This window comes from Orcinus orca, chromosome 4 (assembly GCF_937001465.1).
Source record: "Orcinus orca chromosome 4, mOrcOrc1.1, whole genome shotgun sequence".
Taxonomy (NCBI): Eukaryota; Metazoa; Chordata; class Mammalia; order Artiodactyla; family Delphinidae; genus Orcinus; species Orcinus orca.
In genome coordinates this window covers 31,636,709-31,664,315 of record NC_064562.1, presented here as the reverse complement: position 1 = coordinate 31,664,315, position 27,607 = coordinate 31,636,709, and the positions used below count along the sequence as shown (strand labels likewise).

Here is a 27,607-nt window from a genome sequence, read left to right as displayed (position 1 = left end):
TTCATATTTTTTCTTTTTTTTGAATTTTCCTTTATTTTTTTATACAGCAGGTTAATAATTTTTCTTTGTATTTAATTTTTGATAGTTTGATTAATATGTGTCATGATGTGTTTCTCCTTGGATTTATTCTGTATGGGACATTCTGCACTTCCTGGACTTGATTGACTATTTCCTTTCCCATATTAGGGTAGTTTTCAGCTATAATCTCTTCACATATTTTCTCAGTCCCTCTCTTTTTCTCTTTTTCTCTTTTTCTCTTTTTCTTCTGGGACCCCTATAATTCGAATGTTGGTGCGTTTAGTGTTGTCCCAGAGGTCTCTAAAACTGTCCTCAATTCTTTTCATTCTTTTTTCTTTATTCTCCTCTGCAGTAGTTATTTCCACTATTTTATCTTCCAGGTCACTTATCCGTTCTTCTGCCTCAGTTTTTCTGCTATTGATTCTTCTAGAGAATTTTTAATTTCATTTATTGTGTTGTTCATTATTGTTTGTTTGCTATTTAGTTCTTCTAGGTCCTTTTTAAATGTTTCCTTTATTTTCTCCATTATATTTCCAAGGTTTTGGATCATCTTTACTATCATTACTCTGAATTCTTTTTCAGGTAGACTGCCTATTTCCTCTTCATTTGCTTGGTCTGTTGGGTTTTTACCTTGCTCTTTCATCTGCTGTGTATTCCTCTGTCTTCTCATTTTGCTTAACTTAGTGTTTTTGGGGTCTCCTTTTCACAGGCTGCAGGTTTGTAGTTCCCGTTGTTTTTGGTGTCTGCCCCTAGTGGGTAAGGTTGGTTCAGTGGGTTGTGTAGGCTTCTTGGTAGAGGGGACTGGTGCCTGTGTTCTGGTGGATGATGCTGTATCTTGTCTTTCTGGTGGGCAGGACCACATCCAGTGGTGTGTTTTGGGGTGTCTGTGAACTTAGTATGATTTTAGGCAGTGTCTCTGCTAATGGGTGGGGTTGTGTTACTGTCTTGGTAGTTGTTTGTCTTGGCATGTCCAGCACTGGAGCTTACTGGTTGTTGAGTGGAGCTGGGTCTTAGCATTGAGACGGAGATCTCTGGGAGAGCCTTCGCCATTTGATATTACGTGGGGCCGCGAGGTCTCTGGTGGTCCAGTGTCCTGAACTCAGCTCTCCCACCTCAGAGGCTCAGGCGTGACACCCAGCCAGAGCACCATGACTTTGTCAGCCACATGGCTTTATTTTAACCCTGCAGTACCAGTGGTGTAGATCACTGAATTCAGATATAAAGGGGGTTACCTGGTGCTGCTCTGGCCCTCCGGCCCTCCGTGGGCCCCCGATTCCGGCCGTAGTGCGTAAGCTTCTTTCCTCGTCCGCTGCTTTCCCGGGTGTGGATATTGCAGTTTTAAATAAAATGGTCAAGGTGGAATCTAAAATGGCGTGTTCCTATGAAAATGATATGCAAGTGCAACTAGCAGTGGCAACAAAGGCAGTTACAGGAAAATAGAAGACGGTAGATATTTTGTAACAGAGAAATCCTAAAGTGGATTCCAAGTTGGGAGTAAGCAGAGTGGTTTCCCTAGTTGTTTTATATAAGACTGTCTTCTCTCCCACTTTATATACATTGAGAATAAATATTTCATAGTCCTAAGAACTTGTTTTGTCTAAAAATGCCACCTTGCCAACAGCCCATCTGCTTCCATTCTAGTCTCTCTACTACCTTGAATTATTGTTTTGAAATGCTCAACGAGGGATTTCTGTACAAAATAAGTTTGGAAAAATAGATTCATATCAGGATATGACATTTATGTTGAATTTGAAACTTATATTAAGTTACTGAGTTCTTACATTTTTCAGGAGAAATAATTTGTTCTTTCCATCCCAGTTGTTGTAAAGTGTATTGATATATTATAGTCTGCCTGATAAAAGGTTATTAGGCTCCAGAAGTAGGTACCACCTGGACTACTTCTAAACAGAGAAAGATCTAGATTGGCTTTAAATACGTATGAAGCCTGTTAAAGAATACTGAAGAGTTTATTTAAAAATACTCTTTAGTTAGTGATCAGTCTGCTCTTTCTCAGACTTCAGGCTGTGTATTCTATGATGTTAGACCCTTTGTGTCTCCTACTCAGAGTTGTTACTGAGGGCTTTACCTCAGAAAGGAGCAGAGAGATATCAATTTAAGGATTTTTGTGATACTGATTTATTGGCTATCGTGTGTGTGTGTGTGTGTGTGTGTGTGTGTGTGTGTGTGTGTGTGAGATGTGAGCAAAGAGGTAGTTACATGGAGATTTATGTAATACTTCTACAATGTAAGAATAAAGAATATGTTGATAAATGAAATATAGTCTGAGAAGTGAGGTTTTATTAGTTGTGATAATACTGAAGGAAGACTTTGGAAACAACTTTTTCCTCTCAGATTTGGTTTGTGTCAATTCTCTGTAGTTAATTCTAAAGAAATTACAATGTTAGAGAGATTGCCAATTCAGACACATTGCTTCCATATTCTCAGTTGTTAGGGTGCAGAAAAGTGGTAACTTTCCTTTCCCATCAATGGTAAAGACGTTTAGTAGAGAAAATCTGACAGTTGCTGCTAATGGGAGTCACAGAAAACCCAGGAAACAGAGCATAATATTGGAAAACTCTTGGTGAAAATGTGTGGATGTGCTTACCCAAGGTCTAGACTAGTATAATCAGATGTGGACAATGGGCTGTAATGTAGTTATGGGAGATGGTTGTCATCATTAGTGTTATTTATTGAGCTGGTAGCATGAATCTTTCTTAGTTGGTCACTTGATAGGGCTGTTTGTTTCCTAGGGCTGACACAAGCACTTTTTTTTCTCCTTGTGCTGTAGGTATAAATTATACATAGTTTTTCTCCTTAATAATAAAATATGTGAATCATTTCGTGCTCTGCATTTAGAGATTTAATTTGCTAAATAGTAAGCCTACTATTTTGAGACTGCTTATTATAATTAAAAATTTAACTCATCTGTAATTGTTTGTTGGAAAGAATAGTTTTCACAACTGTTAGTTAAAATTACAGTTGCTAAATATTGTATAATTTTTATATTTGAGAAAATATGCACATAGATGGAAAATATTGGCCCCTTAGAAAAGCAACAATTCTTTATTCATTTAGATATCTTATTACTTATTTTGTGAAGTCATTTTTTCTATATTTTCCATAATAAAAGGAAAAGTCATATTTATGTGTCCAATTTAAAAAAAATGGGAGGCATGTAGTGAGGGCCTTCTGAAATATTGGATTTTAAAATCATTTTTTAAGTTATGAAGGAAAAATATGCTTCCTTCTTTGCAAGTAATATTAAATACTTTATATACATTCTAATCAAATTTTAAAATATTCTTATAAATAAATAAGGTTAGACAGTAATATTTTGTATTATGTAGTGAAAATTTTTCAAACTTACATTTCTGACATAGTTGTTTAGTCTAGAGTTTTACTTTAAATTACCTAGATACATTTAGATACTTGAGAATCTTTAAAGCATTGGCACAAACTATCCGTTTATCAAATAATGATTGAGTACAGTTGGGGTCCCAAACCAGTCCGCAGCCTGTTAAGAACTGGGGCACACAGCAGGAGGTGAGTGGGGGAAGGTGAGCGAAGCTTCATCTGCCGCTGCCCATCACCTCCCATTGCTCCCCATTGCTCGCATTACCACCTGAGCCATTGGTAGCATTACTGCCTGAACCATCGCTCGCATCCCCTCCATCGCTTGCATTACTGCCTTGTCCATCACTTGTAGTACCGCCTGAACCATCACACCCCCCGTCCCCACGCCCCATGGAAAAATTGTCTTCCACGAAACCGGTCCCTGGTGCTAAAAAGGTTGAGGACTGCTGGAGTACAGTCTACCTGAACAGTACCTCTCAGGTACTATGGTTGATTAAAAAAGAAGAATAGGTAAAAGATGTGCTTCCTTAATCACTTGTGCTATGATACGGAGGATAGAGTAATATAGGTAGCAATTGAATGGAATTTTTATGATCCTGTGTAAACAAGTAAAATATCTGCTATGTATATAATAAGCATTAAGTATAAGTTGGCCTAAAATAAAGGCCTTTATAGAATTGTAGAATATTCCTTAGAGGGAAAGAAGATTCAGCTGGATCTTATGGAAGTTAAGACTTTGGATGTAAAGAAAGGACAAAAAATCAATTGCAGGTGGTTTTGGCACTCATTTTCCATCATTCATTTAGTACTTATTTATTGATTGTAGCCTGTGTGTCAGGCACTGTTCTGGAGAAGATGTAGCTGTGAATAAGACTCTGCTGACATACATAGAGGAGAGGACAAATAATAAATGAATGAACAAATAAGATAATTCAGGTAGTAATAAATGCCTACGAGAAAACAATACAGGATAAGGTTATGAGAGTGAAGAGGGGAGAGTTTATAGGGAAGCCAATATAGCATGTCAAGAGGAGATTTGTGAAGAACTGACACTTGATTTGAATGAAGAGAAGTAGCCAAACAGTTTGAGATCTAGGTCACAACCTTTTAAGGTGAGGAAATATCAAGAGCAAAGGCCTTGAGGAGGGAATGATGTTTGTGAATTATTGAAACAAATAAAAGGCCCGAGTGGCTGGAGAGAGTGAGGTTTGGAAATGTCAAAAGTATCCATGTTTCTGATCGCATAGGTCCTTGTAGGCTGTGGTCAGAAATTTGATTTGAATTTTCTTTGGTAAGAATATTTGCAGAGTGGGCTTCCCTGGTGGCGCAGTGGTTGAGAGTCCGCCTGCCGATGCAGGGGACACGAGTTCGTGCCCCGGTCCGGGAAGATCCCACATGCCGCGGAGTGGCTGGGCCCGTGAGCCATGGCCGCTGAGCCTGCGCTCCGCAACGGGAGAGGCCACAACAGAGAGAGGCCCGCATACCGGAAAAAAAAAAAAAAAAAAAAAAAAAAAAGAATATTTGCAGAGTTTTAAACAGAGGAGTGGCATGATGTGACTTAGGGTTTTATGTTTCATTTTTTTGATGGTGACATTTAAGTGTTTATTTTTTAGGTTTTAATTTACTTATTTTTAACTGCGGTAAAATACACATGATATAAAACTTAACCACTTTAACCATTTTAAAGTGTACACTTCCGTGGCATTAAGTACATTCACTTTTACATGCACAGCCACTGTCAGCGTCCATCTCCAGAACTCTTTTCATCTTACTGTACTGGAACTCAATACCCATTCCTTCCTACCACTGGCAACCACTGTTGTACTTTCTGTCTTGATGAATTTGACTACTCATCAAATTTGACTACTCATGAATTTGACTACTCATCATCGCATATTAGTAGAATCATACAGTATTTGTCCTTCAGTGTCTGGCTTTTTTTCACTCAGCATAATATCTTTAGGGTTCATGCATGTTGTAGCACATGTTAGAATTTTCTTCCTTTTAAAGGCTGAGTAATATTCCATCATATGTATGTACCGCATTTTACTTATCGTTTTACCCATTGATGGACACTGAGTTGCTTCCACCTTTTGGTCTGCTAGTCCCTGCTTTGGATTCTCTGGCTATAAACCCGGAAGTGTAATTGCTGGTCATATGACACATGTATGATTCATATGACATATGGATCATATTTTAATTTTTTTAATTAAATATGAAGAACTGCCATACTGCTTTCCTTAGTGGCTGCACAATTTTACATTCCCACCCACAGTTCACAAGGGTTTCAGTTTCTCCATATCCTTGCCAACATTAATTTTCTGTGTTTTTTTGATAGTAACCATCCTAATGAGTGTGAGGTAGTATTTCATTGTGGTTTTCATTTGGCATTTCTGTAATGATTAGTGATGTTTAGCCTCTTTTCTTGTGTTGTTAGCTATTTTATATCTTCTCTAGAGAAATAGCTATTCAGTAGTTTGCCCAGTTTTTAATTGAGTTATTTATTTTTTATTGTTGTTGAATTGTAGGAGTTTTTTATATATTTTGGATATTAACCCCTTATCAGGTATATGATTTACAAATACTTTCTCCCATGCTGTGGATTGCCTTTTTACTTTGTTGATTATGTCCTTTGATGCATAGAAGTTTTAAATTGTGATGTAGTTTAATTATTTTTTTTCTTTTGTTGACACCTGTGCTCTTGATGTCATATCCAAGAAATCATTGCCAAATCAGAGGTTATGAAGCTTTTCACCTATGTTTTCTTCTAAGACTTTTATATTTGTAGGTATTATATTTAGATCTTTAATCCATTTGAGTCAAGTTTTATACATGGTCTAAGATAAAGGTCCAACATCATTCTTTTTCGTGTGGTTATGCACTTTTCTGTACACCATGAGCTATGTTTTTAAAAGAATGAATGAATTGTGGGGAATTCCATGGCAGTTCAATGGTTAGGACTCCACGCTTTCACTGCCGAGGGCCCAAGTTCAATCTCTGGTCAGGGAACTAAGATCCCATAAGCCACACAGTGTGGCAAAAAGGGGGAAAATAAATAAATAAAGAAAGAAAGAATGAATTGTGATAGGGTAAGGGTATGGGGCAAGAATGGAAGCAGATATATCAATGAAGATACTACTGAAATATTTCAGGCAAGAGGTGAAGGTGGCTTAGACTGATGTGATAGCAATGGTGATATATGATATATTTAAGAGTTAAAGTAGTAGAACTTGCCTTCATGATTTGGACTTGGAGGTGAGGGAAAGAGAATTAATCCTAGGGTTATACTTAAGGGGACTTAGGAGCTATTTATTGAAGTAGGAAAAAATGAGGTAGGGATAGGGGAAGAGTTTTTATTGACAGTGGGTAGGTAAAATCAAGAGTTCTGTTTTGGAAATGTTAAATTTGAAATGCCCATTGGGTATACAAGTGAAGATTTCAGTTCGACAGTTGACTATGTGGGTTGAAAGTACAGGGAACCAAGAGCAGGGTTAGAGATATAGGAATCAGCAGCACGCAGGTGAGATTTGAAGGCTATAGGTTGGATGAAATAATTTAGATAGAGGAAAGGGCACAGAACTGAGCTCTGGGAAACTACAACATTTAGAGGTAGTACAAGAAGGAGGCAGTAGGAAAGGAGACAGTGAAGAAGCAGCTACTCAGGCGAAGAACCAGGAATGTGCTATATCGCATTGAAGAAGATAAAAGAAGAAAATGTTTTTAAGAACCTTAAGGTACTTAGAACAGTTACCTTGCTATTTGCATGTAGTCCTAACTTCCTATGTTATATTGTAAACTCCCTGTGGACAGTTCTGTGTATCTTTGTATTCCTCACATGTAGTACCCTAGAATTGCCTGACATAAGCAAACGTTCAAAGAGTTTATTTTCCATGCAAGCGCTGCTAGTCCCTGGGCAGTGATCAGGCACTGTTCTGTATCTGGAGATAATAAGGATAATTTACTCAAGGTTGGTGCAATCTGGAATAGAAAACAGACTTGTCAATATATAATTGAGATGGTGTCAAACAGAATGATACATTGTAATAAGTACTACAAAAGAGGCATATGTACCTTTTGTTTTTGAGTTCTGTGGAGGGAAAACATATGTAGGATCAGAAAAGGTTTTATGTAGTTAAATCTTGAGTTTTGCTTTGAAGGATTAATAAGATAAGCAAGATGGAATAAGAAATGATGTGTTTCCTGGCTGAGAGAATAGTAGGGACAGATGTAAAGTGGTATAAAAGTACAGGTATGTTTGAGAAAGCAGTCTTACCGTATAAAGGAGTAGCAAAATTTCTGGAGATCATGGGAAAGTAGTTAAAACTTTTAAAAAGTGTACAGTGATGATCAGATTTTCATTTCAGAAAAATGACCCTGATGAGGCATTGGCTGGAATAATGAGATTAATGGAAGGACATTTGATTGGAGGCCATTGTAAAAATTGAAGCCATGATGTTGAGTGCCTGAGGCACTGGAAAATGTTACAGAGAGAAACAGCTTTTAGAGTTATTGCAGAGGTAGAATGGACAGTACTTGGTCTATTGAAAGTGAAGAATGATGAGGAAGGAAGAGTCAAATATGACTGGTATTTCTAGCTTCAGTAACTAGGTAAATAGCAGTGATGTTAGCAGTCAGGGTAGAGGAGGAAAGAATGCATGATCTCTGAATAAGGGACTAGTTTCATAAATTATGTTACATTCCACCCTCAAAAGTTCTCTGTATGATAATGGTGTACCATTAAGTAAAATAAATAGCTTTGTATAGTATGACTCCTTTATACATGTGTACATAAATATTTATATACACATATACATATTTACTATATATGCACATGTATACCACAGATACCATGTATGTTTTTATAAGTTTAGAAAAATGTAAGGATAGGAACATAAACTGTTAATGGTTGTGTGGATTATTCTGAAAAATGGATAGCAAAGTGGGTTGTGGCCTTTCCATTGTTGCTTCATTATTTAAATGTTGCATGATTTTTTTTTCCTACATCCTATGTTACCTTTATGCAAAGCACCAAAACAAAACAAAGCAAAACAAGACGGTATGATCTGTCTATCTAGATATCTGTACATTGTGTCCATCTTGAAAAAAATGGCAGGAAGGGGTGTTTTGGTTCTCTTCAAAATATAACACATTTTTTCCCCTCTTCATAACTTTTTGTTCATGCTGTTGTCCACAATGACATTTCCTCTTCTTTGTGCTTTTGCCCTCGATTTAAGGCTCATCTTTGTGCTCTAGCTCTCTGTTGGTGCTTTTTTTTGTTTTTGTTTTTTATCTTGAGGAGCTCATAGGGATCTTGGCTTCTACTGAATTATGATAGCACACGTATTCTTATGTCCTAATTGTATTTGTATTTCTTATATATAGGTACATAACAAATTCCCACAAACGTTGCTGCTTGAAACAACATACATTTTCTATCTTATAATTTCTTTGGGTCAGGCATCTGGGCACAGCTCAACTGAGAATTTTACAAGTCTGCAATAACGGTATTAGATAAGCTGTGTTTTTCTCTGGAGGTTGGAGTCCTCTTATAAGCTCACATGGTTGTTGGCAGAATTCAGTTCCTTTCACCTCTAGGACCGACGTCTCCATTTTCTTGCTGGCTGTCACTAGGATCTGATCTCAGCTCCTAGAGGCTCTCCTAGCCCCTTGTCACATGGCCCTCTCATGCCATGGCAGCTTACTTTTTCAAGGCTGGTGGGAGAATCTCTTGTCAGCCAAGGTAGAGCCTATATAATGTAACATATCACAGGAGTGTCTATCCCATCATCTTTGCCATATTCTACTTCCTAATACCAAGTCCAAGATTCTCCTCAGGTTAAACTCGTGGAATGGGGTCATACAAGACCTTGACTCATTGGAGGTCACCTTAGAGTGTATCCACCATAGCACATCTATTCGTATTTAAAGCTGGAGAGGACCTCAGAGTGTTCTCTTCCTCTCCAACTAAAATATAAGGAAAGTTCATCTCCAGTGCTTAGCATCTTTATAGCATAGTAGGTATTGAATAGATATTTGACAGTGATTCAAAAGGCAGAGGGAATCGTGCACAAAAATGTTAATAGATCAGAGTAAATACTCAGAAAACTTATTCAGTTATACTGTGTATGAAATGGTTAAGGCTTGATATTTTAGGACATGGTGAAATTGAGAGCATACATTAAATCTGGAAATATTACGGAGGAGATATTGGCAGTATTTGTTGATTGATTAGGGACCTGGAGGAAGGTGGTAGCGAAGAGGGAGGGACTAGAATAACTTTGAGGTTGCTTGTTTGGGGACTGAGAGGCTGGTGTGCCAGTGACTAATCAATTCAATTAATATTAGAGTGCTGTGAGGCAGTATATTGATGTTAAATTCACGATGTGGTTTTTGGTCTCTAGAGAGTAACTAAAGCACAAACCAATATTTCACATCTACACTATGAAAGCAGTTGCTTTCTCTATCTGTAGAGTCATAGGAAGTTATTCATTAGCAGGTTTTAAAATTGCACTAGGGATTGTTTTTATCTATAATGCCTGAATGTGTACTGTTTACCCTAATGATGTTACCCAAAAATCATAGATAGGACATTGCATTAACTTCTAAAGTGACTGGGAGACAGTTTGGGGTTAATGGAGAGGGTCTGACAGACCTGGAATCAAATTATAAGTAGTGTATATGAACTTAATAGAGATATGGAAAAAGTGGTAGAAGAGCAGGAAGCCTTTTTATTTTCCTTAGGGATTTTCTCTTTTCCTTTCTTTTAATTATTGCTTGTTGTAAAACTTAGAACAATAGGGAAATATGAGGAGGAGGACATATAGCCTAACTTTCTAGAGAAGGGGATGGAACGCTTTTTTTTGTAAAGGGCCAGATAGTAAGTATTTTAGACTTTGCAGGCCATATGGTCTCTGTCACTACTACTCAATTTTAGTATTATAATGTGATAACAGCCATAGATAATAGTTATTAAACAGATGGGCATGGCATGGCATGGAATGGCTTTGTTCCAATAAAACATTATTAACAAAAATGGTTGGCAGGCCAGATTGGCTCACATGCCATAATTCTAGTAATTCTGACCTTATTCTCAATGACTGGAAATTTGGTATATTCCCTTTCATATTTTTCCCAAACTCATATTGTACATAATATTCTTCAAAAATTTTTTCCACTTAATAATATATTGTGGAAAAACTTCTGTTGTTAATTCAGAAGAATCTATCTCATTATATGATTGTATATTCTGGTTCTTTCAGTTTTTCACTCTTATTAAGTGTTATAGGGAACTTCCTTGTACACACACACATCTTTCTGCACTTGTGAGAACATATTCATATGGCAAGTTACTAGGAGTGTAACGACTGCTTTGTATCAAAGTCTATGAATACTTAATTTATACATATTTTTAAAATTAATATTTATTGGAGTATCCAGTAGTTGATTTACAATGTTGTGTTACTTTCAAGTGTACAGCAAAGTGAATCAGTTATACATATACATATATCCACTCTTTTTTAGATTCTTTTCCCATATAGGTCATTACAGGGTATTGAGTAGAGATACTGCTCAATACTCTGCTACACAGTAGGTTCTTATTAGGTATCTATTTTATATATAGTAGTGTGTATAAGTCAATCCCAATCTCCCCATTAATCCCTCCCCCCTCCTCTTGGTTTGTTTTCTACATCTGTGTTAATTTATATTTTTGAGAAAAATGTTGCTACAGGGACTTACCTGGTGGCACAGTGGTTAAGAATCCACCTGCCAATGCAGGGGACATGGGTTTGAGCCCTGGTCCGGGAAGATCCCACATGCCGCGGAGCAACTAAGGCCGTGCACCTCAACTACTGAGCCTGTGCTCTAGAGCTTGCGAGCCACAACTGCTGAGCCCACGCACCACAACTGCTGAAGCCTGCACACCTAGACCCGTGCTCCACAGCAAGAGAAACCACTGCAATGAGAAGCCTGCACACTGCAACGAAGAGTAGCCCCAGCTCGCTGCAACTAGAGAAAGCCTGTGTGCAGCAACGAAGACCCAGTGCAGCCGTAAATGAATAAAGAAATAAATTTATTTATTTATTTTTAAAAAGTTGCTACAAAGAGATGCAAGAACCCCATGGAATGTCTGTAGACATGCCATTGTTGATGACTGTTGGGTCTAAATTTTATAGGTGGGCCTTATCTAATTGCAGTTTAGCTACTCTTGCTATTGACATAAAGAACATAATCGTAGCCCTGCCCATTCTATCTCTCCAGTTCCTTTAAAGAAGGGAGTTTAGAAGACTTTTACATAACATATTCCAGAAGACTCCCATTTCTATAAAATGAATCATTCTGTTGGTATTTATGGTAGGTGAATGGTATTATGGAAGCATTTACCAAGAATGGGTCAATCGTTTATATATTCAGGGTATTTTTTTGCAGTGTTTAAAAGTGTATAATCATTACTAGCGTTCAGTATGAATCATTATATGGAGAGGTCTGTAGTATCACCAAAGTTAATCACCTGTTAAACTGTTGACTTCTATTACCATAAATTAGTTAAAAAACATTTTTTTATAGAGAAGATTTTTTTAAATATTAATTTTATTAGCACTTATTTTTGGCTGCATTGGGTCTTCGTTGCTGCGTGCAGGCAAGCGGGGGCTACTCTTCGTTGGGGTGCGCCAGCTTCTCATTGCAGTGGCTTCTCTTGTTGCAGAGCATGGGCTCTAGGTGTGTGGCCTTCAGTAGTTGTGGCATGCAGGCTCTGTAGTTGTGGTACATGGGCTTAGCTGCTCCACGGCATGTGGGATCCTCCTGGACCAGGGCTCAAACCCGCGTCCCCTGCATTTGCAGGTGGATTCCCAACCACTGCACCCGTCACCAGGGAGGCCCCCCAAAATATTTTTTTATACTAGGTGATTCATATGGTATATATTCTTTGGTGTGCCTTTGCTTAACACTGTTAGTGAAATTAACTTTCTTGTGCATAAAAGTAGTTGTTTCTTTTTAGTGTTTTATTATATGAATATTCCACCATTTAGAAAATTCATTTTATTCTTAATGGGCATTTGGGTAGTTGCTAGTGTTTGGCTGTTATAAATAAAGTTGCTGTAAACATTCTGTTAAGTATATTTTGTGATTGTGAGAATCCTAGTAGTTTCATATCCCTGCCAAATTTTGATACTAGAGTCTTTTTTTTTTTTAATATAGTGCTTCTGGTGGGGTGTAGTATATTTTTTATGGTTTTAATTTGTATCTCCCTGATGATTAGTAATCCTGAACACCTCAACACCTTTTCATGAACTTATTTGCCATTTGGAAATCTTTTGTGACGTGCTTATTTGTGTATTTGGTTGTTTTTATTTATTGTGATTATTGCCTTTTCTTTATTTCTAAGATTTTCTTATGTATTTCAGATATAATTTCCTTGTTGACTATAAGTATTCCAAATCTCCCTTACTAAAGTTTGGTTTTTAATTCTCTTAATGTTGGCTTTCATAAGCATAAATCGTTAATTTTATCAATTTTCTTCTTTATGGTATGTGTACTTTATATTTTGTTAAAGAAATCTTTATTTTAACCTAAGTCATGAAGATACTCTCTTATGTAATCTTCTTCTACAAGTGTTTAGGTCTTGTCTATGATCCAATTAGAATTGATCTGTTTGTATGGTTTGAGATAGTAGTCAAGATTAATTTTGTCCATATGAACGTCAGTTGATTGATGCAGGACCAGTTTTTGAAATACTCCATCTTCCTCTTATTGCAGTAAATATGGAATCTGGGGAAAAATATAATATATATATTTGTATATTAAATATTTATATTAAAATATATTTCCATATTAAATATTTATATATAACATTTATATAATTATTTATATATTAAATATATATATATTTGTTTCTGCACATTCTTTTCTGTTTCATTGGTCTGTTCATCTGTCTTTGCTCCAATACCACATTGTTTTAATTACTGTATCTTTATAATAAATCCTAATATTTGATAGTGTAAGTCCTCTATTAGGATTATGATTATTATTCCTCCTCTTTTCCCTTCTTCAAGAGTGTCTCAGATATTCTTTGTTCTTTACATTTTCCTATAACTTGTAGAATAAAGTTGCCAAATTACACAGAAAGACCTGCTAAGATTGGGATTGGGATTCATTATGATGCCAAAAACTTGGCCTCTGTGCACTGGAACCGAATCGAATCTCAGTGACAGAATTTTGGGTGAAGTAGAAAAGAATAGCTTTATTGCTTTGCCAGGCAAAGGGGGACACAGTGGGCTCCTGCCCTCGAAAACTGTGTGTCCCAATCTGGGCAGGGTCACTGAAAAGATCAGGGTTTGCACAGGCCCCTTTAATCTGGTCTCCGGTAATTTCTTGATGAGCTTCTCTGGTTTCTTTAATCTGGCCACTGGTGCTCTTCTGTGGAATGAAGAATGCCGACATCTTCCATTTGTTGGGGGTTTCAGTTCTATAAAGAGCACAAAAGATATTATTCTGTATATCACTTGAGACAGAATCAGGACCCTGCCCCAAAGCTGCACTCTTGTTTTTCGGCAGCTCCTCCCTCGTATCTGCATCCTCTCCCTTCCCTGATTAGCAACTGCTTGAATCTCCCCTTTGGAACTTAGGGAAGGCCATGGAGCCTGGAGTGTGTTCCCTACAAACAAGGAATGGGGACACAGGAAGGCTTCTGTACCCAGGAGCGCCAAAGGGTCCTGCTTGGTTTCACTATGAAACTTTACTATATCTGTTGGAAGATTTTTTTTTTTTTTTGGAAGATTTTTAATCACAGTTTCAATTTCATTACTTGTGATTGGTCTGTTCATATTTTTCTGTTTCTTCCTGGTTCAGTGTTGGAAGGTTATACCTTTCTAAGAATTTGTCCATTTCTTCCAGGTTGTCCATTTTATTGGTATATAGTTGCTTGTAATAGTCTCTTATGATGCTTTGTATTTCTACGGTGTCTGTTGTAACTTCTTTTTTTTCATTTCTAATTTTATTGATTTGAGTCCTCCACTTTTTTTTTTTTTTTTTTTTTTTTTTTTTTTTTGCGGTACGCGGGCCTCTCACTGTTGTGGCCTCTCCCGTTGCGGAGCACAGGCTCCGGACGCACAGGCCCAGCAGCCATGGCTCACGGGCCCAGCCGCTCCACGGCATGTGGAATCCTCCCAGACCTGGGCACGAACCCGTGTCCCCTGCATCAGCAGGCGGACTCTCAACCAGTGCACTACCAGGGAAGCCCATCAGCCAGTATTTTTTGATAGTAAATACTAGAGTACCACAGAGTCTGCAGTTGGTCGAAATTACAGATGTGGAGGAACCTTGGATATGGAAGGCTGACTATAAATTATATGTGTATTAACCTCCATGTTTTTCAAGGGTTAGCTGTATAGTGTAGACTGCTCTTCTTGCCTCTGCTGTCTGCCCTTTGATGGATGAGGCTATCGAAACTTTACTATCTTGATTTACTATCTTGATTTTCTGTGAGTTGGCTTCTGTTTGGTTTTCATTCACTTGGTGTTGTCTCTTATTTTACCTGTTCACTGGTGATTTTTTAAAAAATATTTTATTGGAGTATAGTTGATTTACAATGTTGTGTTAGTTCCTGCTGTACAGCAAAGTGAATCAGTTATACATATACATATAGCCACTCTTTTTTAGATTCTTTTCCCATGTAGGTCATTACAGAGTATTGAGCAGAGTTCCCTGTGCTATACAGTAGGTACTTATTAGTTATTCATTTTATTATATAGCAGCATGTATATGTCACATTCATTTGTGATTAAATGTTGGACATTGTATTTAATAATGCAGGAAATTGTATTTAACAGTCTCTAGATGATGATATCTTCCTGTACAGAGGATTTCCTTTTGAGTTTTGATTAACAGTTAAATTAGGTGCCAATTATGTTAATTTAAGACTGAGCTGAATCAAAGGTGGAATTTTAAAAATCTCTGTGAGAGTTGCCTTATTTACAGTTTGCCTACTCCTATCTTGCAGCCCTTCTAGGTCTTCTTAAAGCCCAGGGTTTTACAATGAGTCTACAGCACTGTTCTTTATGTTTTTTTCTTTTTTTTTCTTCTCACCATATGATATTCTGAAAATTTTGTTTAGTTATTTGGCTGCCAGTTAATCTACGTGCAAATTCCATAATGTTGTTTGAGGGTCTGTTTTCATGTTTTTGAGAACTGTTGTCTGTTTCCTGGGGTATAGTTGGACTCCTTTTGTAAGCCTTGGTAAACTACTAGGATTCCTCTACCTTGACAGGTTATAAAATTCAATTTTTGTCTCCCAGCTCTATAAGACTTATAACAGCTCTGTTTAGCTTCTCTATTCCCGCCTGTGAGTAGCAAATGTGTCAATGGGAAAGGTCATGCTGAACATCTTCTCTAGGATCCTGGCTGTTTAAATCTTGGCTACCTTGGAAACTCTCCAATACCTTAAAAAAGATTAAAAGATAAATTTAATCTAGCCTTTTCAGTTGCTTTTCTTGGATAGTTAGTTTGATAAAAGCGAATCTGCTGTTGCCAGAAGGATAACTTTTTGCTGTTGTGTTCTTCAATTATTTAGTGTAAAATAATGGTCCTTCATTTGGTATGATGTCAGAAAAGGAGAGTAAATGTTCTTTGCTCTCCCAAGTAATAAAATACACCACCTTTGAGCAATGAATAATCATATATGTCGTGTGTATACATATATTTATTTGATGATGTTTATCTCTTTATAGGTTGCTTAGCCAAACCATGAAGGATCACCTAGTAAGAGTAGCGAATGAAGCTGAATTTATCCTGAGCAGGCAGCGAGCAGAGGATGTTCACAGACATGCGGAATTTGAGGTAGGTTAAACCTAGGAGTGGTGTGAGGAAGGTACCATTTTAAAATGTTAGTCATGGGAAACTGTGTAAGTAAAATGGCAGCATGGTCTTAGCAAACATGTATTATCAAAAAATTAAAAATAAATTTGTGAGAGAATCATGGGGATTCTAGGCAGATAGTGCAAGACTCTGTAGCCTTGGCTTTGATAGTTTTCCAATAAAGTAAATAGTGAAGGATTTTTGCCCTCTCTAGGCATGACAGAACAATTAACTGGAAATGAAAACCCCTATGGTAGATGAGATCCTTTAGGTTTCTAGAGAGAAGCTGAACAAGCGGCATGAAGTTTCTTTAACCTTGAGGTGGTAGCTGAGGAAATGAGGGAGAATACAGCTTTCTTCTTGGATCCTCACAGGGGCGACCAAGTGAAAGACCCATCCTGGGCCAGTGCTTGTCTCAGCAGTTGCTTCTGAACATGTGTAACAAACGTGAATTCATAGAGGAAATTAATGGTGTTATAGCTGTATAAATTACAAAAATTCACACTTAAGGTGAACTAGAAGCATTTGACAGGAACTTTTGTTAAAAATTTGGAAAAAAAATTAAAAAGCACCATCTGGGTTCTTTCTAATATATTAAGAGTGGATAATTCACATGTTGCTGATATTTCTCTGGTACATTAAAAATGATGAAAACCTCTCCCAGTTCATCTTATACACCCTTCATAGTATGAAAAAAGATACTGGAAAAATAAAACTGTAGAAGACAAATTTCAGTTAACAATATAGGCACAAAATTCTAACTAAAACTTTAACCAACATAATCCAACAATGTAATGAAAGAACTATACAATTGACTCTTGAACAACAGAGGTTTGAACTGGGGGGTCCACTTATCAGCCAGTATTTTATATTTTTATTTTTTTTACGGTACGGGGGCCTCTCACTGTTGTGGCCTCTCCCATTGCGGAGCACAGGCTCTGGACGCGCAGGCTTAGCGGCCGTGGCTCACGGGCCCAGCCGCTCCGCGGCACGTGGGATCTTCCTGGACCGGTGCACAAAGCCGCGTCCCCTGCATCGGCAGGCAGACTCTCAACACTGCACCACCAGGGAAGCCCATCAGCCAGTATGTTTTGATAGTAAATACTAGAGTACCACAGAGTCTGCGGTTGGTCGAAATTACAGATGTGGAGGAACCTTGGATATGGAAGGCTGACTATAAATTATATGTGTATTAACCTCCATGTTTTTCAAGGGTTAGCTGCTTATAATTTATTTATGGATGCTAAAGATGATTTGATATTAAGATATCTACCTATAAAATAAATTATATCACCAAATTAAAAATAGGAAAATCATGCGAATATATCAATAAATGTAGAAAAATGCATAGTACAAATTTTAGTATCCAGCTCTAATGAAACTGAGAAAAAATCATGTATATCAGAAAACAATCTAAATATGATAATGACTATTTACTATTATTTAAAATGTTTCAAGCCGTTTCTATTAAAATCAGGAAAAAAGAGTGATTGATATCTTCTATTAACATTAACAAAATTTTTTAATGTTTTTGCAAGTGCAAGATATTGTTAATATAATTGGTAGATAAAGAAGATGTAATATTACTTTCAGATTGCTCATGCTATGATCTAGGAAAATCTAAGAGATTCTTGAATATTTTTCTACCAGAATTAATAGGGACTTTAGTAAGATTATTGGATATAAGATAAATATTCAGACAAATTAATAGATTATCTTTTGAGTAGCAAGCAGTAGCCAGCTAAGAATGGATATCAGAAATGTATACAGTTAGGACAAAAGTACTATTTTGGGTTGAATTCTCTAAGAAATGTACAGACACTGTTTGTAACAAAAGTATAAAATCTCATTAATACAATACAAAATATAAACTGCTGGAGAATCATTCCATGCTGGGTAGTGTAACTTGCTCTGTGTGTGTAAGAGAGAGAGACAGAAACAGAGACATAGAATTCTTCTTTTATTTTGAAATAATTTGAGACTTATAGGAGAGTAATGAGTAGTACAAGAACTACTCTTCAACACTCTCCTAGATTCTGTAGTTGTTAAAAGTTTAACACATTTGCTTCTCTCCTGTTCTTCTTTGTTTTTCTGAATTTGAGAGTAAGTTGAAGCCATGATACCCTTTTACCCCTAATTACTTAAGTGAGAATTTCCTATGCCCATTCTCTGTTTTAATCTTTTACAGTTATCAAATCAGAAAATTTTCACTGGTGCAATGCTGTTATTTAAATATAGACCTTATTCATATTTTTCCAAATGTCTTCATAATGTTCTTTATAGTCAAAAAGAGAAAATATTACTGCCCCCAAAGATGTCAGTTTTTCTCAAATTAATATGTAAATTCAATACAGTAAAATTAGCATATCATTCCATTAGAATAACAGTGGAGTATTTGAAATTTAAATATACCTTTAAAAATATCTAAATATCAAAATCTTCCACAAAATATATTTGGATCTGCAAATATCCAGTTAATGCGGGAAAAGAAATGCATTAGTTTAGCCCTAAGATTTATGAAATAAAAATATTGGGAATGTACTTGATTTCCCAGATAAACAATACTAATTAAAACAATACTATAAAGACAATATATATAAAAAATCTTCCAGATAGAGTAACGATATAGGATGAAAGATGACATAGTAAGTATTTTAGAAACAGATTTGGAAAACTGTAAAAGTGGCACTGAGGCATATGGGAGAATTTTGAAACCAAGACAGGCCACTTAGAAAGTATAAAAAGTAAGCGTCTGTTACTACATATAATATTAAGCTGAGGAAACATACCATCAACAACATGGAAAGACATAATGGAACATGGAAAGACTGATAAATTAATATGTTTACTATATTAATAATTCTCATGAAATAAGTGAAAAATTGACCCAACAGGCAAATATTCAGAGGACAGGAATAAGGATTTCACAGAAGAATATAAGTTACCAGTAGCATTTAGAATGGTACTCAAATGATTGAATATTTACACAAATATTTAGGGAAATGTAAATTAGAGAAATTATGATATAATTTCTCTGTTCTCAGGTTGAGAGAAGGAAAGAATGATAGCTAGTACTGTTGAAAGAGATAGGGGAGATGAGATGGGCAATGGTATTGTCTTATATTTTTAGTGGAAATGTACGTTTTTGTGTTATGGGAAGGCAATATGTTCATATGTATTTTAATAATAATTATATAGTCATGTGCACACACACCCATTTACTCAATAACCCTATTCTGTGAATATATCTTTAAGAAAAAGTAATAGTATATAAGCATAGATATGTAAACCTGCTTATTGCAGTGTTGTATGTAAATTTAATAAAATAAAAACAACAATGGAAAAACAAGAAAATGTTTCTTTAACAAAAGAACCATCATTTTCTCAATGAACAGGATGTTAATAAATTATCAAAAAATGAAGAGCTTGATTTTTTTTAATAAGAGCTTTATTCATATATTTGTTTTTTAAATTGCATACTTTAATCCACAATCTGCTATGAAAGTTGAAGATGTTAGTCCTCTCATAATTCTTTTTCATTTTTGTCTCTTCAACTTCTAATTTTTAAAGTTATATTTTATTTTTCATATTGTCTAAATATGTAACACTCATTTATTTTAACCACAATTCTGATAGTACTTGAGTGTTTGTAATATATTTAAGTGAATTCATTACCCCATCCCCTCTTTTACTAGTCATAATAATTTCTTAATTTCCCCCAGGTTCTTTCTTTGGACTCAATTCTTTTTTTTTTTTTTCCCAGAAACAAAAGTAGGAGAAACATTTATTTTACCATTTATTATGCTCTGTTTAAATTTGACTGAAAAAAATATACATATAGAAATGTGCACATAGCAGTAGTGTGCAGTTCAACGAATTTTCACAAACTGACCACACCTGGGTAATCAGTCCTCAGATTAAGAAATAAAATATTACCAGCAATTTAGAGCCCCCTTCTAGTCTATAACCTTTTAAGGACCACTACTATCCTGTCTTCCAACACCATAAATGAATTTGTATTTTATATAAATGTAATAATACAATATATATTCTTTTGTGCCATCATTTTTTCACTCAGCATTGAGTTTTATGTTATTATGTTACGCTATTAGATTGTTCCCTCTTATTCCTATAGTATTCCACTGTGTGAATATTGACTCAATTCTTAATTGGCTAGGTTTCGTCTCCTCCCCTCCCCCCAACAAAGGGTTCATGTGTGCTGTAAATTTAAAATTCTTTCATGTTTAAGAATATTTGCCAGCTGTCATTATATCTGAATGACATCCTGATGGATTGAATATTCTTGGCTAACCCTTGCTTTCCTTTAGAACTTTATAGACATTGCTTCATTGTATTTTGGCTTTGAACGTTGCTTTCAGAGAAGTTTGAGGCCAGCCTGATATTTTCCCTTAGTTGATAATTTGTTTGTTTTCTGTCTGAGATTTATTTGTCCATGGAGTTGATTTCTTAACAGGAATACGACTTAATATTGAGCATTATTTATCAAAAGTTCCTGGAACATAGTTTTTTTGTTATAATCTGCAAATTCAGATTTTTCCTTCAGTTCTTAGTAATTTCTATAAATTAAAATGTGAAATATCTTTTGCATTTTATTTTCTTTTTCTTAGTGACACATAAATCTATGTTAGATATGTCTGTCTTTCATATCTATTAGTTATTTCTTAATTGCTTTACTTTCTTTGATCTCCAGTCATGAGTAAAGTTTTTAATGTTTTATTTTCTCTGTCTGTGGTTTGCCTGTAATGATTGTTTTGTTCTTCATTTTGTTTATTTAGATCTTCAGCCTCTCTACCTTTTTCTCTTATCTTGACTTTTATTTTTTTGGGGTTTTTTTGAGTTATAGTTTTATGTTGTTTTTTAGAAGAAAATAATCACGAGGAATTTCATTTTTTTGTTATATATTCTTTGTCTTTTGTATAGAATCTTCCAGTTTTATTTAAATATTTTATTTGTTTTTTATTTATTCATTGATTGGCAATTTATGTTTGCATAACTACTGTTTGGCTTAGACAGACAGAATATCTTGGTGACTCCTTCCCTTCTCACTGTCTCTAAAGCTAAAGCTAATTTTTTCTGTCACTGAGCTACACTTTGATGTTTGAAATTTGATTTTTGCCCAGTTTTGTTTGCCTATCATGAAAAGAGGGAGAGAGATCTTCGACCTAGGTGAGGAGGCCTTCGTAGCACACCTAAGTCTTGCTTTCTTTTTACAAGATTTCGTTAAAGTATTTTCTACCAAGTTCATTCCATCTTATTAGAAACAATGGACAATTCTCATCAGGGAAAAATGTGCTTAGGCTGTGAATCATTATCTGTCATTTCAGAGAGTACTCTGGAGGCTACTGCCCTGGGAAGTCAGCCCTATTTTTCACTTCCTTGTTTCACCAATTTTTGCACTGTAGATTTTTCTAGCATCTTCAATAACAGGAAACAAGAGAGAACAGTAGTTATTTGGTTTGTGTCTCTCCATATATGAAGGCATTAAGAAAAATTATCAGAATGTTGTTAGTTTACCAACATTGCTTTGGGGACATGGTTAGGAACTGAGCTTACTGCAACCTTAGTTCTAATACCAGTATGTTTAATTTCCCCAAGGTAACAAGTTTTTTAATGTTTGGTAGTTTATGTTATGTTTCTTTTCTTTTATTTATTTTTGTTAGGGTTTTATTGGTTGTTGTTCAATATTTTTGTTTTTGCTAATTTGTTTAGGATTTGAAGGAAGAAAAAAACTTTTAAAATTGCCATTTCAGCCTAATATCCTAACCTGGAACGTATTCCTTACTGTCCGTTCTAATTGGTTATGGAGAAGTTCCTTTGTAACTCTGGGTTGAGATTGCAGTTCATTCTTTTAAGTTTTAGTGATCATGGTGCTGGTGATATATGTGTTCTTATATGAATGAATTGAGAGAATGAGGAAGGAGAAAACATGTGGAATTGAAAAGAGGAAAAATACTTCTAAAACAGTGTGCAGTACAAGAAATTAAGTTGATCTGACCCAAATGGTACATACATTTGCAATTTAGATAAGGGATAATAGTGACAATTGTAGCTTATATTTCATGAGTCCTTATGTTGGCTCAGAAACTGTCATGGGTGCTTTATAAGTTTTAACTAATTTAATTCTTACAATAAACCTCTGAACTAGTACTGTTATTATCTCTCATTTTATAAATGAGAAAACGGCATAAAGAGGAAATAACACAGAATTAACAACTGGAATCCAGATCTAGGCAGTTTATCTCTTAATCACTAATCTGTGTATTTGTTTCACATTTTATTAGATTTCCATAGAATGTGTGAATAGGATTTAATCCTGGCATATACAACAGCTGTATTCTAAGCTAATTTAAATTTACACTTTCTACTACAGTTTTTCATTTTAATCTTTATAATCTTGCTATGAGATTTATAATATTTATAGTAATATTCTAAAGCATGATTATAAAATATCTAAATAGAAACAAATATTTACAAACTGATTTTATTGTTACTTGAATTTTTAGTGGAGAAAATGTATTTGTTTCACATGAGAGTCAATTTTAAGAGAGCAAACATATTTTTAATATTTTCATAGAAATAGAATTCCATTTATTTATACCACAGAACCCCAATTGATTGAGGCATGTTCATGTTTAATATATTTCTAACTACATTGGTCTTAAATCTTAAATAATACTCTACAAGATGAAACATATTTTTTCCTAGACAGCTTACATTCTAAAGGTTATCGATAGTATTCAGCCTTGAATTCATGTTGTGCATTCTTAAATAATATATTTGAACTTTTGCTACTGCTAGTTACTTCCTCCTGCAAAAAAGAGATGTCATGTATTTAATATACCATTTGTGGTTGTAAAGTAGCTGACTTGTTTCATTTATTATCAAGGGATTGATGACAGTGTAGATCTGAAATGCACATCTCTTTAGTTCATTACATGATTATCACTGGAGTGGGATATCCTTGACATCTTCTGCTTTTGATTTATGTAGATGGTCCTTGAATGTCATGACATCATTGATTGGGTGCACATCTTAACTTTATTATTTAATCCTACAGCTGTAAACAGAATGTTTATTAAAAAACTATGTTGTACAAAACACTATACCCTGTCTTGTAAGTGTAGTGTATGTGTGGGTGTACACAATTCATGACAATCTTTTGTTAAAAAATTGTCTATCAAAGTTTAGTTTATTTAACTGATGTGTTATATCTGTAAAACATGTGATCAGGATTATCATTTAATAGCTTTCTTTTTAGGAATCTGTGTAAGTTAAAGTCCATTTCAGTAAGAATGTCTTAATGCGCTTTTGTCTGATGTTGCTTTGAATTTTATCTATTATAGAGTAGAACTCAATTCTTATTAGCTTCAATGGAATGGTAAAGTAGGTGGCAGGTCAGCTTAGTTGAAGTAATAAAAACAGTCTTTTTTATGAAATAAAAGGGCATAAAAGCTCTTGATCAATTATTAATATAGCAATCTATAGATTTTTCTTTTAGTTGAAGGATTTCAAATACTTTTTCATATTAGCAAACAAAATATTTTTCAATAAAGTAGTGAATTTTTTTTGCCATTTAAGTACCTTTGCATTTTTTTAATACATTTTATTTGTTTATTTTTGGCTGCTTTGGGTCTTCGTTGCTGCACGTGGGCTTTCTCTAGTTGCGGCAGGCGGTGGCTACTCTTTGTTGCGGTGTGCGGGCTTCTCATTGCAGTGGTTTCTCTTATTGCAGAACACGGGATCTAGGCACGTGGGCTTCAGTAGTTGTGGCTCATGGGCTCTAGAGTGCAGGCTCAGTAGTTGTGGCGCATGGGATTATTTGCTCTGTGGCATGTGGGATCTTCCCGGACCAGGGATTGAACCCATATCCCCTGCATTGGCAGGCGGATTCTTAACCACTGTGCACCAGGGAAGTCCCACTTTTGCATTTTTTAATATTAGTGAACACTTCTATGACAGCACTTATTTATGTAGGCTGTTAACAAGCAAAAAAAATTCTTTATATCAACTCTTTTATGTAAATATTGTTATTATCATTATCTTGGTTTTACAGGTAAGGAAATGTGAAGTACAGAGAGGTTAAATGATTTGTTCTAGGTCTTATAGCTAATATATGGTGAAGCTAGGATTCAAGCCCAAGTCAAGTAGTCTGATACAAAGTTAGGACCAACTAACTTTTTTTTTTACATCTTTATTGGAGTATAATTGCTTTACAATATTGTGTTAGTTTCTGCTGTACAACAAAGTGAATCAGCTATATGTATACATATATCCCCATATCCCCTCCATCTTGAGCCTCCCTCCCACCCTCCCTATCCCACCTCTCTAGGTCATCACAAAACATTGAGTTGATCTCCCTGTGTTATGCAGCAGCTTCCCACTAGCTATTCATTTTACATTTGGAAGTGTATATATGTCAGTTCTACTCCCTCCCTCACTTCGCCCCAGCATTCCCTCCCTGCTCTGTGTCCTCAAGTACCTTCTCTATGTCTGCGTCTTTATTCCTGCCCTGCCGCTAGGTTCATGAGTACCGTTTTTATAGATTCCCTATATATGCGTTAGCATGCGGTATTTGTTTTTCTCTTTCTGACTTACTTCACTCTGTATGACAATCTAAGTCCATCCACCTCATTACAAATAACTCAATTTTGTTCCTTTTTATGGCTGACCATTGTGTATATGTGCCACATCTTCTTTATCCATTCATGTGTCGATGGACATTTAGGTTGCTTCCATGTCCTGGCTATTGTAAATCGTGCTGAAATGAACATTGTGGTACATGTACCTTTTTGTTTTTTGTGTGTGTTTTGTTTTGTTTGTTTTGTTTTTTTTCCGGTACGTGGGCCTCTCACTGTTGTGGCCTCTCCTGTTGTGGAGCACAGGCTCCAGACGCGCAGGCTCAGCGGCCATGGCTCACGGGCCCAGCCGCTCCGCGGCATGTGGGAACTTCCCGGACTGGGGCACGACCCTGTGTCTCCTGCATCGGCAAGCGGACTCTCAACCACTGCACCACCAGGGAAGCCCACATGTACCTTTTTGAATTATGTTTTTCTCAGGGTATATGCCCAGTAGTGGGATTGCTGGGTCGTATGGTAGCTCTATTTTTAGGTTTTTAAGGAATCTCCATACTGTTCTCCATAGTGGCTGTATCAATTTACATTCCCATCAACAGTACAGGAGTGTTCCCTTTTCTCCACACCCTCTCCAGCATTTATTGTTTATAGATTTTTTTGATGATGGCCATTCTGACCGGTGTCAGGTGATAACCTCATTGTGGTTTTGATTTGCATCTCTCTAATGATTCATGATGTTGAGCATCTTTTCCTGTGTTTGTTAGCAGTCTGTACGTCTTCTTTGGAGAAGTGTCTATTTAGGTCTTCCGCCCAATTCTGGATTAGGTTGTTTGTTTTTTTGATATTGAGCTGCTTGTATATTTTGGAGATTAATCCTTTGTCAGTTGCTTCATTTGCAAATATTTTCTCCCATTCTGAGGGTTGTCTTTTTCTCTTGTTTATGGTTTCCTTTGTTGTGCAAAAGCTTTTAAGTTTCATTCGGTCCCATTTGTTTGTTTTTATTTCCATTTCTCTAGGAGGTGGGTCAAAAAGGATCTTGCTGTGATTTATGTCATAGAGTGCTCTGCCTATGTTTTCCTCTAAGAATTTTATAGTGTCTGGCCTTACATTTAGGTCTTTAATCAATTGTGAGTTTATTTTTCTGTATGGTGTTAGGAAGTTTTCTAATTTCATTCTTTTACATGTAGCTGTCTAGTTTTCCCAGCACCACGTATTGAAGAGGCTGTCTTTTCTCCATTGTATATTCTTGCCTCCTTTGTCAAAGATAAGGTGACCACATGTGTGTGGGTTTATCTCTGGGCTTTCTATCCTGATCCATTGATCTATATTTCTGTTTTTGTGCCAGTACCATACTGTCTTGATTATTGTAGTTTTGTAGTATAGTTTGAAGTCAAGGAGCCTGATTCTTGCAGCTCCGTTTTTCTTTATCAAAATTGCTTTGGCTATTCGGGGTCTTTTGTGCTTCCATACAAACTGTAAAATTTCTTGTCCTAGTTCTGTGAAAAATGCCATTGGTAATTTGATAGGGATTGCATTCAATCTGTAGATTGCTTTGGGTAGTATAGTCATTTTCACAATGTTGATTCTTCCAATCCAAGAACATGGTGTATCTCTCCATCTGTTTGTATCATCTTTGATTTCTTTCATCAGTGTCTTATGGTTTTCTGCATGCAGGTCTTTTGCCTCCTTAGGTAGGTTTATTCTTGGTATTTTATGCTTTTGGTTGCAGTGGTGAATGGGAGTGTTTCCTTAATTTCCTTCTCATCTTTCGTTGTTAGTGTATAGGAATGCAAGAGATTTCTGTGCATTACTTTTGTATCCTGCTACTTTACCAAATTCATTGATTAGCTGTAGTAGTTTTTTGGTAGCACCTTTAGGATTTTCTATGTGTAGTTTCATGTCATCTGCAAACAGTGACTGTTTTACTTCTTGTTTTCCAATTTGTATTCCTTTTATTTCTTTTTCTTCTCTGATTGCCGTGGCTGAAACTTCCAAAACTGTGTTGAATATTAGTGGTGAGAGTGGGCACCCTTGTCTTGTTCCTGATCTTAGAGGAAATGCTTTCAGTTTTTCACCATTGAGAATGATGTTGGCTGTGGGTTTGTCATATATGGCCTTTATTATGTTGAGGAAAGTTGCCTCTGTGCCTACTTTCTGGTGAGTTTTTTATCAAAAATGGGTGTTGTATTTTGTCAAAAGCTTTTTCTGCATCTATTGAGATTATCATATAGTTTTTATTTTTCAATTTGTTAATATGGTATATTACTTTGAATGATTTGTGTATATTGAAGAATCCTTATATTCTTGGGATAAACCCCAATTGATCATGGTGTATGATCCTTTTAATGTGCTGCTGGATTCTGTTTGCTGGTATTCTGTTGAGGAGCTTTGCATCTATGTTCATCAGTGATATTGGCCTGTAGTTTTCTTTTATTGTAACATCCTTGTCTCGTTTGGGTATCAGGGTGATGATGGCCTTGTAGAATGAGTTTGGGAATGTTACTCCCTCTGCTAGATTTTGAAAGACTTTGAGAAGGATAGATGTTAGCTCTTCTCTAAACGTTTGATAGAATTTGCCTGTGAAGCCATCTGGTCCTGGGCTTTTGTTTGTTGGAAGATTTTTAATCACAGTTTCAATTTCAGTGCTTGTGATTGGTCTGTTTATATTTTCTATTTCTTCCTGGTTCAGTCTCGGAAGGTTGTGCTTCTCTAAGAATTTGTCCATTTCTTCCAGGTTGCCCATTTTTTTGGCATATAGTTGCTTGTAGTAGTCTCTCATGATCCTTTGT

General features: G+C 35.9%; 1 protein-coding gene across 3 annotated transcripts in view; it reads left to right on the top strand.

Annotated features, from left to right (window-relative positions):
- The window catches only part of LRBA (LPS responsive beige-like anchor protein), a 728,899-nt gene that overhangs the window by 255,523 nt on the left and 445,769 nt on the right, over positions 1-27,607 (top strand). For all 3 annotated transcript variants that reach the window (XM_033402948.2, XM_033402953.2, XM_012535502.3), the window contains exon 36: positions 16,098-16,206. In XM_033402948.2, coding sequence (XP_033258839.1) covers positions 16,098-16,206 — 109 coding nt within the window. The remainder of the gene's footprint in view (positions 1-16,097; positions 16,207-27,607) is intronic.